Source organism: Mus musculus, chromosome 1 (assembly GCF_000001635.26).
Source record: "Mus musculus strain C57BL/6J chromosome 1, GRCm38.p6 C57BL/6J".
In the NCBI taxonomy this organism is placed as follows: domain Eukaryota; kingdom Metazoa; phylum Chordata; class Mammalia; order Rodentia; family Muridae; genus Mus; species Mus musculus.
In genome coordinates, this window is record NC_000067.6 from 174,566,522 (window position 1) to 174,582,587 (window position 16,066).

The 16,066-nt window shown below is 39.3% G+C and overlaps 1 protein-coding gene across 2 annotated transcripts in view; it reads left to right on the forward strand.

The window, feature by feature from the left end:
• Fmn2 (formin 2) overlaps positions 1-16,066 on the forward strand; it is a 320,978-nt gene that overhangs the window by 64,770 nt on the left and 240,142 nt on the right. For both annotated transcript variants that reach the window (XM_030255545.1, NM_019445.2), the window contains exon 3: positions 15,395-15,542. In XM_030255545.1, the coding sequence (XP_030111405.1) occupies positions 15,395-15,542 (148 nt within the window). The remainder of the gene's footprint in view (positions 1-15,394; positions 15,543-16,066) is intronic.

Below are 16,066 nucleotides of genomic sequence, written 5' to 3' on the forward strand. Positions count from 1 at the left end.
GTGTGAGGTATAGTTATATCTTGTTAGGCATAATTATGACTGGTTAAATATGTCATGCAATTGTGATTGTACATAGGATAGTTATATTCTTCTAGGGGTTTAAATGACCTGGTTATTGTTTTCACTTGGAAATTAATCATGGCATAAGGACAGGATTGTGTGTCAAGTTGACAAGAAGTAGATTTATGATGGCCATTTTTGGTTGTCAATCTGACTATATCTGGAATAAATGACAACCCAGAAATGAAGGGTACACCTATAATCCAAATCTTGAGACTGAAATACACAGGCTTTTTTAAATCTGGAACTTGAGGAGGGATTGCACATCTTTTTAATCCAGATCATGAGGAAGGAAGACACATCTTTAATCTGGGCCATACCTTCTGCTAGAAGCCATATAAGGACAATGGAAGAAGGAAGGTTGTTCTTGGCTTTCTTGCCCTTGCCTTCCTAGCACATCCATTTCTTCACTGGCATTAGAGTCATGACTTCTTTGGGATTTCAGCCTTTACCAAAAAACAGCAGGCATCTAGCCTCATGGGACTGAGCTATTGGATTCTTGGACTTTCTATTAATGGCTAGCCATTGTTGGATTAGTTGGAGTGCAACCTATAAGTCATTCCAATAAATTCTCTTCAGATAGATAGATAGATAGAGAGAGATAGATAGATAGATAGATAGATAGATAGATAGATCGAGAGAGAGATAGATAGATCGAGAGAAAGATAGATAGATAGATAGAGAGAGACAGATTAGGTCCATAAGTTCTGTGACTCTAGAGACATGACTAACATAGTAACCATGGAAAAATCTTTTGCACTCAGTTTAAGAGTTCAAAGCCATTGGGATGAATAGAAAGTGAATTCTAGTGTTATATCGAACATACAAACAGTTGTTCTTCATGATTTACTGATAGTATGAGGTACAGACTTATCAGTGGTCATGGTTTCTAGTTTGGAAGATTGGATGGGCATAGTTTATATGGCAAGTATTCTTTCTAATTCATATTCTTAATATTTTAAATTAATAGGTTGTGATTAATTAGTTCATTTAAAAAACCCTCAAGGCTAGGCCTAAAAAGACTGATGGCTCAATGGTTAAGAATGCTTGCTGTTTTTGCAGACAACCTGAATTTGATTACTAGAACAAAGGTCAGATGGGCCAGACTTGGAGACTTAACTCCAGCCTAGGGGATCTGACTTCTTTCTCTGAAGTCTGCAGATGCTGCACTTACACACACAGAGGTAAAAACAGACAACCATATATAAGTATACAAATAAAGTCAATGAAATCCTTTGACAAGATCAACAACATAATGAATCTCAAAATGGACTGTCTGCGTACTGACGTATCAACCCCAATTAGCTAGTGTAACTTTTAAGTAATAGCTAAAATTAAGCTTCTAAAAAAAGAGAGAGAGAAAGGAAAATGTACGAGTATCTGAAAAGAGACTCCTGCAGAATGAAATATTGAGGCATATCAGAACCTGTCTCCAAACACCTCTAAACTTGGAAACATTTATTTTAGGATACTCAACAATAATGATGACCTGTTCAAAGCTGTGAGCATGTGCAAAGCAGTTTCCGTCTAGTTTATCCTGTGTTGCTCATCTTGCATTTCCAGGAGAGAGAGAGGTGATGCTGTGTCAGGAAGATTTTTCTGCTGTGATGTGGGAGACGGCTACGTTTGTCTCTGAAACAAGACAACTTTGTTTCATGGGAGGATTTTAGTTTATCAGAGCAAAGCTGCAAGACTAGAGATAGGACAGTAGGGGACTGTGTGGTCAGGTTCCCTGCAAAGTAGGACTTGGCTCTTGGAATTTTCATCCAGAAATGATAAAAACAAATTTTGAAAAGCAATTTGGAATTAATCCATCTGTAGATTAGTGAGAATTATAGAGGTAGTGAGGTATGTTAGGTACACACACAGACACACAGACACACAGACACACAGACACACACACACACACACACACACACACACACACACACACACACACACACACACACACACACATATAGCTGCCTGAGCAATGCAGCAGAAAAACATGAGGAAAATAAGGTACATACATACAATAAGATACACCTGTGCAGTGTATCAAGGTACCAAGATGTGCCGAACTCATTTCTATTCTGTGAGGCTCAGTAAGTTGTGCTTGCTGTACAAACATGAATTTGGATACCTGGCTGCTTTGTAAATAGCTAAGTGGAGCAGCGTGCACTTTGTAACCCTAGAGAGACAGTGTTTTCCCAGAGTGGTCTAGCCCAATCAGTGAGCTTCAGGTTTAGGAAGAGACTGTCTCAACAAATAAGATGAAGATCAATATAGAAAGGTCCTTGACATTGCCCTCTGATCTCTACATGCATGGATACGCATGTGAGCATTTTGCAGTGCTGGGCACAGAGCCTAGGGCTTATGCCTGCTAGAAAAGCAATATACTAATGAACTACCACTCCAGCCCTCATTTATCTTGGGGCAGGAGAGATGGCTTAGTCCTTAAGAGTGCTTATGTTTTCTTCAATCCTTCCTCTAACTCTTCCATAGGGATTTCCAACCTCTGTCCAATGCTTGGCTTTGAGTATCTACATCTGTCTCAGTCAGCTGCTGGGTAGAGCCTCTCAGAGGACAGCCATGTCTCTGAAAGCACATGTCTCCTGTCTCCAAGCACAACATAGCAGTAGTAATAGTATCAGGGATTGGTCCTGCCCATGAGATGGATCTCGAGTTGGCTGGTCACTGGTCAGCCATTCCTTCACTCTCTGGGCGGGGCGGGGGGGCAGCATTTGGGATATAAATAAATACAATAATAATAGTGATAATAATAATAATTAATAATAAAGAGTGCTTATTGTTTTACCATACGGCCTGAATTGGGTTCCTAGTAACCAGTTCAGATGGTCATGAACTCCTGTAACTCTCAGCTCCAGGGATCCAACACCTCCTTCTAGCCTCTGTGGGAACCTGAACACACAACTGTGCATACTCATCAAAGATTCACACACACATAAAGAAAATAATACAAGAAATATTTGAAATTAGCTTAGTTTTAATTACATATGTAGAAACCTGGAAAATGAGAATGAATTTCTTTCCTTGAGTGATAAAAGGAATTTATACATTATTTAATTAGATAAAGCATCTTTTTTTTCTGCAGTAAAATGACATTTTTTCTGAAGCAATACCCACACATTTAACCTACAATATTATGCCCCAGTTAATACAGCAGAAAAGAGATGTTTGTATTTGTTTTTGGTTTTTCCCCGAGAACTAAAAATGTTTATGGGAAGGGCTTCACTTTTGCAGTAACTGTTATTAGTTAATGATTTCTTTGAAATGTCCTGAGAAATCAGTTTTTGCTATATGATGAACTGTAATGATTTATTTTTTACCCCTTTTCAGAAAACTCCCAAACTTCAAATCAGGGTTGCTTGAAGAGAGGATGAGAATAATCAGTAAATTAGTATAATTATTACTAACTGTGTTTGGCACTGTTTATCAAACCTGTGCAGTGTATCAAGGTACCATGATGTGCCGAACTCATTTCTATTCTGTGAGGCTCAGTAAGTTGTGCTTGCTGTACAAACATGAATTTGGATACCTGGCAGCTTTGTAAACAGCTAGTGGAGCAGCGTGCACTTTGTAACCCTAGAGAGACAGTGTTTTCCCAGAGTGGTCTAGCCCAATCAGCGAGCTTCAGATTTAGGGAGAGATTCTGTCTCAACAAATAAGATGAAGATCAATATAGAAAGGTACTTGATATTGCCCTCTGATCTCTTACATTCATGGATACGCATGTGAGCATAGACATGCACACCCAAACAGACACTCAGACATACAGACAGACACTCAACAACAGCACCATCAGCAACATCATTGTCATCGTCACTCTCTTCCCAAGTCTGTCTACCTATATGAAAGCTTTTTAAATCTCAGGTTTTGTGTGAGTGCATTTCTCACTCAGATTATGCATCTCCATTCAGTGCCTAAATGAGCGAGCAATCCTTACTTTTAAATCCCTAATGTTGCGGTATCATTTGCTGCCAATAACCTCAGGTGATTGATTGCCGTTCTGTTCCTTCCACTTGGTCCATGTGCTTCATGAATGGTGTAGGAAAGTTCCCATGAGCTGTAGCTCTATGTGCAGATTCTTCTAGCTCCTGGAATATGCGGTGTTGTTTTCAATGATGTCCTTATCTGTTTTTCTATTGCTGGATGTGTGACATGAGCTAGAAGATATCAATGCATCTTTGACTATTGGGGGAGGGTAGGAATTATGAAGAACTTACTGGCTTATTGAACATTTGATATATTTCAGTAGTGAAGTCATGAGGTCCTTGGATTTCCTTTGATGGAAAACTTGTTTATTCTCAGTATCCATCATTGGTTAGTTAAGGTTATCTACTCCTTCATGATTCAGAACTTTTATTTCTTCTAGGCCGGAAAATTTCTTGGCAGGTTATTGTCATTAGTTTCCAATGAGTCTTTGTAATTCCCATGTTTCCTGTTTCCGTTCTCATTTTATTTGTGTTTTCTTTCTTTTAGTTGGTTGGCTTGTCAGTTTGGTTTTGGAAGAACCATTCTCATCTTGCTCATTCACAAGGACAACTATATATTAATTTGTGTGTATACTTTTGTATGTATGTTTATGTATGTACATGAGTGTACATGGTGTGCTGTGGTACAAGTGTGGAGGTCAGAGGACAACTTGCTGCTGTCTGGAATTGCCTTGTGCCATACAGCTTTTGGGGTTCAAACTCGGGTCGTTATGCTTAGAAATAAGCACATGCTCTTACCCACTGAGCCAGCTCCTCTGCCTGGACTTATATCACCCATTGTAGTTATCCAATGTTCCCAATCCTACCTATTAAAAACACTGTCCTCTATGTTTATATTTATTCATTCTGTATAGATAACCATATGTGTAATATATTTACATATTTGTTACATTCATTTACATATCTCATATTCACACACTTCTAATCTTTAGCACCCTTTTCATGCTAATTCTGGATTGAATTTGCTTTAGTTGTTATTGTTTCATGAGACACACTGATAGATTGTTCATCTGAGATCTTTCTTTCTTTTCTTTTTAGAGTTAGAAATATTACTTCTGTAGTAAGAAATCTTTTTTTAATGGATATTTCATGGTTTTACATTTCAAATGTTATCCCTTTTCCCAGTTTCCCTTCCAGAACCCCTATTCCATCCCCACTTTCCCTGCTTTTATAAAGGTGCACCACCACTCACCCACTCCCACCTCACTTCCCTGGCATTCCCCTACACCTGGGATCAAGCCTTCACGGGACCAAGGGCCTCTCTTCCCATTGATGTCAGACAATGCCATTCTCTGTTAGATATGTGGCTGGAACCATGGGTCCCTCCATGTGTACTCTTTTGTTGGTGGTTTAGTTCCTGGGAGCTCTGGGAGATCTGGTTGGTTGATATTGTTGTCCTTCCTATGGGGTTGCAAACTCCTTCAGCTCCTTCAGTCCTTTCTCTAACTCCTCCATTGGGGTCCCCATGCTCAGTCCAGTGGTTGGCTGCAAGCATCCGCCTCTGTTTTTGTCAGGCTCTGGCAGAGCCTCTCAGGAGTCAGCTATAACAGGCTCCTGTCAACAAGCACTTCCTGGCATCACCAATAGTGTCTGGGTTTGGTGTCTGTATATGGGATGGATCCCCAGGTAGGGCAGTCTTTTGATGACCTTTCCTTCAGTTTCTGCTCCACACTTTGTCCCTGTATTTCTTTAGACAGGAGCCAATCTACGTTAAAAATTTGGAGATGAGTGAGTGGCCACCTCCCCCAACCAAGGGCCTTGCCTAACCTCTGGGTATGGTCTTTAAAGGTTCTCTCTCCCTTTTGTTGGGTATTTCAGCTAATCTTATCCCACTTGGGTCCTGGTAACTTCTTGCTTTCCTGGCATCTGGGACTTGTTGGTGGCTATCCCCATTTCCCCATATCCCATTGTTATACACCTCTGTTCAAATTCCCGACTCTCTGTATATAATCCCTGTCTCCTCCCATACCTGATCTTGTCGTCGTCCCCCCCTTCCCCTTCCCCTTCCTCTCTTCCTTTCCAGTCCCTCACACACTCTACCTCTGATGATTATTTTGTTTCTCCTTTAAAGAAAGACTGAAGCATCCACATTTCGATCTTTCTTCTTCTTCAGCTTCATATGGTCTGTGAATTGTATCTTGGGTATGCCGAGCTTTTGGGCTAATATCCACTTATCAGTGAGTGCACACCATGTGTGTTCTTTTGGGATTGGATTACCTCACTCAAGATGATATCTTATAGTTCCATCCATTTTCTTAAGAATTTCATGAAATCATTGTTTATAATAGCTGAGTAGTACTCCATTGTGTAAAGGTACCATATTTGCTGTATCCATTCCTCTGTTGAAGGACATCTGGGTTCTTTCCAGCTTGTGGCTATTATAAGTAATGTTGCTATGAACATAATGTAGCATGTGTTTTTGTTAGATGTTGGAGCATCTTCTGGGTATATGTCCAGGAGTGGTATAACTGAGTACACTAGCTATACCACTATAGTACTCAGGTAGTACTATGTCCAGTTTTCTGAGGAACCGCCAGACTGATTTCCAGAGTAGTTGTACCAGTGTGCAATCCCACCAACAATGGAGTAGTGCTCCTCTTTTTCCACATCCTCACCAGCATCTGCTGTCACCTGAGATTTTGATCTTAGCCATTCTGACTGGTGTGAGGTAGAATCTCAGGGTTGTTTTGATTTGCATTTCCCTGATGAATAAAGATGTTGAACATTTCTTTAGGTGCTTCTCTGCCATTCAGTATTTCTCAGTTGAGAATTCTTTAACTATTTACCCCATTTTTTTATTAGTTATTTTATTTACATTTCAAATGTTATTCCCTTTCCTGGTTCCCCCTCTGAAAACCCTCTCCACCTATCACCCCTTCCCCTGCTCACCAACCCACCCACTCCTGCTTCCTGGCCCTGGCATTTCCCTACACTGCGGCATAGAGCCTTCACAGGACCAAGGCCTCGCCTTCCATTGATGACCAACTAGGCCATTCTCTGCTACATACTTTTAATAGGATGATTTGTTTCTCTGAGTCTAACTTCTTGAGTTCTTTGTATATATTGGATATTAGCCCTCTATTAGATGTAGGGTTGATGAAGATCTTTCCCAGTCTGTTGGCTGTCCTTTTGTTCTATTGACAGTGTCCTTTGCCCTTCAGAAGCTTTGTAATTTTATGAGGTCCCATTTGTTGATTGTTGATCTTAAAGCATAAGCCATTGGTGTTCTGTTCAGGAAATTTTCTCCTGTGCCAATGTGTTCGAGGATCTTCCTCACTTCTTCTCCAATTAATTTTGATATAACTGGTTGTATGTGGAGGTCCTTGAGCTTTGTACAAGGAGATAAGGATGGATCAATTTGCATTCTTCTACAAGCTGACCACCACTTGAACCAGCACCATTTGTTGAAAATGCTGTCTCTTTTCACTGGATGGTTTTAGCTCCTTTGTCAAAGATCAAGTGACCATAAGTGTGGGTTCATTTCTGGGTCTTCAATTCTATTCTACTGATCAATGTGTCTGTCTCAGTACCAATACCATGAAGTTTTTTCGTTTGTTTGTTTGTTTGTTTTGTTTTGTTTTAATCACAATTGCTCTGTAGTACAGCTTGAGGTCAGGGATGGTGATTCCACCAGAGGTTCTTTTATTGTTGAGAATAGTTTTTGATGTCCTCAGTTTTTGGTTATTCCAAGTGAATTTGCAAATTGCTTTTTCAAACTCTATGAATAATTGAGTTAGAATTTTGATGGGGATTACATTGAATCTATAGATTGCTTTCAGCAAGATGGCTGTTTTTACTATACTAATCCTGCAAATCCATGATCATGGGAGATTTTTCCATCTTCTGAGATCTTCTTTGATTTCTTTCTTCATAGACTTGAAGTTGTTGTCATAAAGATCTTTCACTTGCTTGGTTAGAGCCACACCAATATGTTTTATATCATTTGTGACTATTGTGAAGGTGCTGTTTCACTAAATTGTTTCTCACCCTATTCATCCTTTGAGTACAGGAAGGGTACTGATTTGTTTGAGTTAACTTTATATCCTGCCACTTTGCTGAAGTTTTGTTCGTTTGTTTGTTTGTTTTGTTTTGTTTTTTATCAGTTTTAGGAGTTTTCTGGTGGAATTTTGGGGTCATATAAGTATACTATCACATCATCTTCAAATAGTGATATTTTGACTTATTTCTACAGTTTTTCTATTAGATATTTTCTTCATTTACATTTCAAATGCTATCCCAAAAGTCCCCTATACCCTTACCTTACCCTGTTCCCCAACCCACCCACTCCTGCTTCCTGGCCCTGGCATTCCCCTGTACTGGGGCATATAATCGTCTCAAGACCAAGGGCCTCTCCTCCCATTGATGGCTTACTAGGCCATCCTCTGCTACATGTGCAACTAGAGACACAAGCTCTGGGGGGTACTGGTTAGTTCATATTGTTGTTCCTCCTATAGGGTTGCAGACCCCTTTAACTACTTGGGTACTTTCTCTAGCTCCTTCATTGGGGGGCACTGTGTTCCATCCAATAGATGACTGTGAACATCCACTTCTGTATTTGCCAGGTACTGGCATAGCCTCAGAAGAGATAGCTATATATCAGGGTCCTGTCAGCAAAATCTTGCTGGCATATGCAATAGTGTCTGGGTTTGGTGGCTGATTATGGTATGAATTCCCGGGTGGGGCAGTCTCTGGATGGTTCTTCCTTCCGTCTCAGCTCCAAACTTTGTCTCTGTAACTCCATCCATGGCTATGTTATTCCTCATTCTAAGAAGGAATGAAGTATCCACACTTTGGTCTTCCTTTTTCTTGAGTTTCATGTGTTTTGCAAATTGTATCCATTAAATCTATTGCTTCATAACTTCTGTTAGTTTCAGTCTGTCTCTGTTTAGTTTCTGTTTCTAGGATTTGTCCATTGATGTGAGTGGGGTGTTGAAGTCTCCCACTATTATTATGTGAGGTGAGTAAAGCTTTGAACTTTACTATAGTTTCTTTAATGAATGTGGATGCCCTTACATTTGGAGCATAGATATTCAGAATTGAGAGTTCATCTTGGAAGATTTTACATTTGATGAGTATGAAGTGCCCCTCCTTGTCTTTTTTGATAACTTTGGGTTGGAAGTCAATTTTTTTCGATATTAGAATTGCTATTCCAGCTTGTTTCTTCAGACCATTTGCTTGCGAAATTGTTTTCCAGACTTTTACTCTGAGGTAGTGTCTGTCTTTGTCCCTGAGTTGGGTTTCCTGTAAGCAGCAAAAAAGTTGGGTCCTGTTTATGTTAGTCTATGTCTTTTTATTGGGGGAGTTGAGTCCTTGATTTTAAAAGATATTAAGAAAAAGTAATTGTTACTCCCTGTTATTTTTGTTCTTAGAGTTGGGATTCTGTTCTTGCGGCTATCTTCTTTTAGGTTTGTTGAAGGATTACTTTCTTGCTTTTTCTAGGGTGTCATTTCCCTCCTTGTGTTGGTGTTTTCCCTTTATCATTCTTTGAAGGGCTGGATTTGTGGAAACGTATTATGTGAATTTGGTTTTGTCATGGAATACTTTGATTTCTCCATCTATGGTAATTGAGAGTTTTGTTGGGTATAATAACCTGGGCTGGCATTTGTGTTCTCTTAGGATCTGTATAACATCTGTCCAGGATCTTCTGGCTTTCATAGTCTCTAGTGAGAAGTCTGGTGTAATTCTGATAGGTCTGCCTTTATATGTTACTTAATCTTTTTCCCTTACTGACTTTAATATTCTACCCTAGCATTTGTTGTTCTGATTATTATGTGTCGGGAGGAATTTCTTTTCTGGTCCAGTCTATTTGGAGTTCTGTAGGCTTCCTGTATTTTCATTGGCATTTCTGTCTTTATGTTAGGGAAGTTTTCTTCTATAATTTTGCTGAAGATATTTACTGGCCCAATAAGTTGAAAATCTTCATTCTCATTTATAACTATTATCCATAGGTTTGGTCTTCTCATTGTGTCCTGGATTTCCTGGATGATTTGAGTTAGGATCTTTTTGTATTTTGCATTTTCTTTGATTGTTGTGTCCATGTTCCCTATGGAATCTTCTGCACCTGAGATTCTCTCTTCCATCTCTTGTATTCTGTTGCTGATGCTCGCATCTATATTTCCTGATTTCTTTTCTAGGGTTTCTATCTCCAGAGTTGTCCCCCTTTGCGTTTTCTTTATTGTTTCTACTTCCATTTTTAGATCATGGTTTTGGTCAATTTCATCACCTGTTTGGTTGTGTTTTCCTGTAATTCTTTAAGGGATTTTGTGCTTCCTCTTTAAGGACTTCTACCTGTTTAGCAATGTTATCCTTTTTTTCTTTAAGTGAGTTATTAGTGATCTTCTTAAAATCCTCTACCAGCACCATGAGATATGATTTCAAATCCGAATCTTGCTTTTCGGGTGTTTTCAGGTATCCAGGACTTGCTGTGGTGAGAGTTCTGAGTTCTAATGGTACCAAGTCTTCTTGGTTAGTAAGATTCTTATGTTTGCCTTTCTCCATCTGGTAATCTCTGGTGTTAGATGTTCTAGCTGTCTCTGGCTGGAGCTTGTTCCTCCTTTGACTCTGTTAGCCTCTGTCAGCACTCCTGGGAGTCCAACTCTCACCTGAGTCCCAGTGGTCACTCTCTGCAGGCAAGCTCTCCTCTTGCAGGGAAGGTGCGCAGAGGTCTGGAGATCAGCTCTGCCTCCTGGCTGAAGATGAAGGCCTGAAGCTCTGTTGCTTCTGAGGCCCACACACTTTCCTGTGAGATCTGGTCTCTGAGGGACCTGGGATTCCAGATGGAGATCTCACCTGAGTCTCCGGGTCAGAGACCTCTCTGGAGGCAGACTCTCCTCTGGTGGGGAAGGTGCCCAGAGGTCTGGGTCTCAGCTCTGCCTCCTGACTGAGGATGAAGGCCCAAAGGGCCCCTGTCCAAGAAGCTCTGTTGCTTCTGCAGCCTGTGCACTCTCCTGGGTAGATTGGTCTCTGAGAGACCCAGGATACAAGATTGACTTCTTTATTTCTAATTTGTATTCCTCTGACCTCCTTTTGTAGTCTAATTGCTCTGGCAAGGACATCGAGTACTATATTGCATATGTAGGGAGAGAGTGGGCAGCCTTATCTAGTCCCTGATTTTAGTGGGATTGCTTCAAGTTTCTCTCCATTTCTTTTGATTTTGGCTACTGGTTTGCTATATATTGCTTTCACTATGTTTAGGTATGGGCCTTTCCTTTTATTCCTGATCTCTCCAAGACTTTTATCATGATGTGGTGTTGAGTTTTGTCAAATACTTTTTCACCATCTAATGAGATGATCATGTGTGTGCGTGTGTGTGTGTGTTTTAAGTTTTTTTTAAATAGTTGATTACATTGATATATATTTGTATATTGAAACATCCTTGCATCCCTGGGATGAAACCTACTTGAGCATGGTGAGTGATCATTTTGATATTCTTGGATTCGGTTTCTGAGAATTTTATTGAGTATTTTTGAATCAATATTCATGAGGGAAATTGGTCTGAAGTTCTGTTTCTTTGTTGGCTCTTTATGTGGTTTAGGTATTAGAGTAATTGTGGCTTCATAGAACGAATTGGGTAGTGTTCCTTTTGTTTCTATTTTGTAAAGTAGTTTGAAGAGTATTGGAATTAGGTCTTCTCTGAAGGTCTGGTAGAACTCTGCATGAAACCCATCTTTTCCTGGGCTATTTTTGAGTGGGAGACTATTAACGAATGCTTCTATTTCTTGGTGTTATGGGACTATTTAGATCATCTATCTGATCCTGATTTAACTTTGGTACCTGGTATTTCCTAGAAAATTGTCCATATTATCCAGATTTTCCAGTTTTGTTGAGTAAAGGCTTTTGTAGTAGGATCCGATGATATTTTGGATTTCCTCAGTTTCTGTTGTTATGTCTCACTTTTAATTTCTGATTTTGTTGATTTGTATACTGTCTCTGTGCCCTCTGGTTAGTCTGGCTAAGGGTTTATCTATCTTGTTGATTTTCTCAAAGAACCAGCACCTGGTTTGGTTGATTTTTTTTTTTTTTTTTGGTATAGTTCTGTCTGTTTCTACTTGCTTGATTTCAGCCCTAAGTTTGATTATTCCCTGCCATCTACTCCTCTTGGGTGTATTTGCTTCTTTTGGTTCTAGAGCTTTCAGATGTGCTGTCAAGCTGCTAGTGTATGCTCTCTCCAGTTTCTTTTTGGAGGCACTCAGAGCTCTGAGTTTTCCTCTTAGCATTGCTTTCATTGTGTCCCATGAGTTGGGGTATGTTGTGGCTTCATTTTCATTAAATTCTAAAAAGTCCTTAATTTCTTTCTTTCTTTATTCCTTGACCAAGTTATCATTGAGTAGAAAGTTGTTCCGCTTGCATGTGTATACATGCTTTTTGTTATTTTTGTTGTCATTGAAGACCAGCCTTAGTCATTGGTGATCTGATAGGATGCATGGGATTATTTCAGTCTTCTTGTATCTCTTGAGGCTTGTTTCATAGCCAATTATATGGTCAGTTTTGGAGAAGGTACCATTAGGTGCTGAGAAAAAGGTATATCTTTTTGTTTTTGGATGAAATGTTCTATTGATATCTGTTAAATCCATTTGGTTCATGACTTCTCTTAATTCCACTGTTTCTCTGTTTGATTCCTTTTCCCAACATCTGTCCATTGATAAAAGTGGGGAGTTGAAGTCTCCCACTCTTATTGTGTGAGGTACAATGTGTGGTTTGAGCTTTAGTAAAGGTTCTTTTATGAATGTGGGTACCCTTGCATTTGGATACTAGATGTTCAGAATTGAGAGTTCATCTTGGCAGAGATTTCCTTTGACCAGTATGAAGTATTCTTCCTTCATATATATGTATATGTATATATGTATATGTATATGTATATGTATATGTATATGTATATGTATATGTGTGTGTGTGTGTGTGTGTGTGTAGGTTGAAAGTCAAATTTATTCAATATTAGAATGGCTACTCTATCTTGTTTTTTGGGACCATTTGCTTGGAGAACTGTTTTCCAGCATTTTACTCTGAGGTAGTGTCTGTCTTTGTCACTGAGGTGCATTTTCTCTATGCAGAAAAATGCTGGGTTCTGTTTATATAGCCAGACTGTTAGTCTGTCTTTTTATTGGGGAATTATATCCATTGATGTTAAGAGATCTTATAGAAAAGTGATTGTTGCTTCCTGTTATTTTTATTGTTAGAGGTCGAATTATGTTTGTGTGGCTAACTTCTTTTGGTGTTGTTGAAAGGAGATTACTTTCTTGCTTTTTCTAGAGTGTAGTTTCCTTCCTGTGTTGGCGTTTTCCATCTATTATCCTTTGTAGGGCTGGATTTGTGGAAAGATATTGTGTAAATTTGATTTTGTCATGCAATATCTTGGTTTCTTCATCTATGATAATTGAGAGTTTTGCTGGGTATAGTAGCCTGGGCTGGTTTGTGTTCCCTTAGGAAATGCCTATTTAGTGCATTTGTTGTTCTGATTATTATGTGTCAGGAGGAATTTCTTTTCTGGCCCAGTGTATTTGGAGTTCTGTAGGGTTCCTGTATTTTCACTGGCATTTCTTTCTTTAGGTTAGGGAAGTTTTCTTCTATAATTTTGTGGAAGAAAAGTATTGGTCTCACCTGTGAGCTTAGGAGTGACAGTAGTCCTGGAAGACCAGCTCTTTCTAGTCCATATGAGATTTTAAGTTTTAGATATAGGTAATAATTGCTATAATGAGCTCTCATAGCTTTTAATTCTTCTCATAGGTTTTGGTTTATTGAGTTTCAATTTCAAAAATTTGTTTTAGATATTTTCTTTTTTAATTTTATTTTATTTTTAATTCAGTTTTACACTGCATATTCTATTCCCCGCCCCCTATCAACCCTCCAACTGTTCCACATCCCACATCTCTTCCCAACCCCACCCCATCTCTACTCGAATGACCCTACCCCCAACCCCACCTGACCTCTAAACTCCCTGGGGCCTCCAGTCTCTTGAGGGCTAGGTACATCATATCTGAATGAACACAGACTGGGAAGTCCTCTACTGTATGTGTGTTAGGGGGGGCTTCATATCAGCTGCTGTATGCTGTCTGTTTGGTGGCACAGATATTTTCTTATTTTGTGTTGTGGGGTGTGTGTGTGTGTGTGTGTGTGTTAGGGTCACCTGCATGCCTTGGCTTAAGTGTGGTGCTCAGAGAGTAACTTGCTGGAGTCTGCTTTCTCCTTCTACCATATAACTCTGGCTGTTCAGGAACTAAGTAGACCAGTCTAGCCTTGAATTTTAATAGAGTTGCTCCTGCCTCTGCCTCCCAAATGCTGGAATTAAAGGTATGTAGCACCATGCATAGCACAAGGGATATTTTGATACTGGACTCCTTTATGGATTCTTAACCTAATATAGAAACTCTAGAATCATCTACCCATGAGGATCCCATTTACATTATAATCTCATCCTGGTGGTTGTGTTGTATTTTCTTCCTTGTCTGCATTCATTTCTACTTTGTGTCTTTTGCTTTGCTTTAGTTAATGCTGATGAGAATATGGTAGTGAAGTGAGTGCACCTCCAGCAAAGAAAAAGGCACAAAAGAACCCAGTGAATGTATGTATAGGTACATGCATCTTAAAGGGACTGGCATTATCCTGAAGTATTGATGATTAGTTTTTGAGGTGTTTATACGTTTCCATGGGCACTGTCCAGTTTGTCTCCTGGTATGAGGTACACACAGGAGCCTTCTCATTTTGTCTGCAATATATGTCCGCACCTGTCAAAGACTTCCTTTGTTTAAAGAGTTAAATATAATCTTATATTCATTTATTTTCCATGTCCTTTCTTTCTGTACTAACCTGGGACCCAAAATAAGCCACTATTATTTTCCTTGTGACATCCAGCTATAGACTATCCTCTGACTTTCCAACACGTGTGTAAACAGTTCTTAATAGGACATCTTCTCAGCATGGTGATACTTTCTGGTAGTTTCAAATGATGGAGAGACCAAGAAGAAGGATGGCCTGAGTCTAGGATTTCACTACCAGTCTGGTAAATAGTGATAGAAACGCTTCATGAAAAATTAAAACCAAACTCAGCCAAAAGCAAGTCAACAAAGATAAAGAGAACTCACATTGTGTTGAGTTAAAGATGCATTTTCAGGATGTTGGGTAACTCAGCATCTGAAGTCTCTCATCTAATAGTTCAATGTCTTCCTTCCAAGTATTTCGTCCTCCAAGTAGACAGACCTAGGTTTTACTACAGTTAGATGCTATTTTAATGTTTTACGTATATCTACATGGCTCTGTTTTTTTATATTTTGTAATATCTCACCTGCTTATATTTTTATGACTGAATTGATAGTATTTCCATTTAAATGCCTTTTTAAATATAGCAAGATCAGCTTTACACCTGGGCTGCGGTTAGTCAACCCACACATTCGATGGATTACAGCGAAGGGCAGTTTCCCAGGAGAGAACCATCTATGTGGCCATCATCCAAGCTTCCTGAGGAAGAGCCCAGTCCCAAGGACGTTGATACAGGTAAGATATGGGACAGCCAGCTTCTCAATATTATGCGATGTAATATGGAATTGAACGCTTGCTGGGCAGTGAGTCTGTAGTCTTTTGCAGATACCTTTTCGAGCTTATCTCCTGCCTGCAACCTATTAAAATCAACGGGAAGCCTGAGACACTTGCCCAAAGCTGCTGGGGTTAGAATGTAGAAGGGTTTCAACTACACTTGGATTCTCCAGTAATTTCCACATTTACTGAAGTTTAAGAACCATTGTTTACAGACCCCACCTACCACCAGGTTGAAGCTCTACATTCTGTCTTGGCCTAAGAGAACCTAAATTAGACATTTTTTTTTCTCCACTATCTCTGAACTTCTCTTCTTGAAGTTTTCTTTGTAGTTCGAAAACTTCTTTTCTTTACCCATAGAGATAACTGGGGATGGAAAATAAGAATGTACATTTTCTTAAACTTCACTCTAAAATAATTGTGCAACATTCAAATGTAATATACCTTTTCTGAAAAAAAAAATAAAAGCTTTAGCTTCCTTTGGA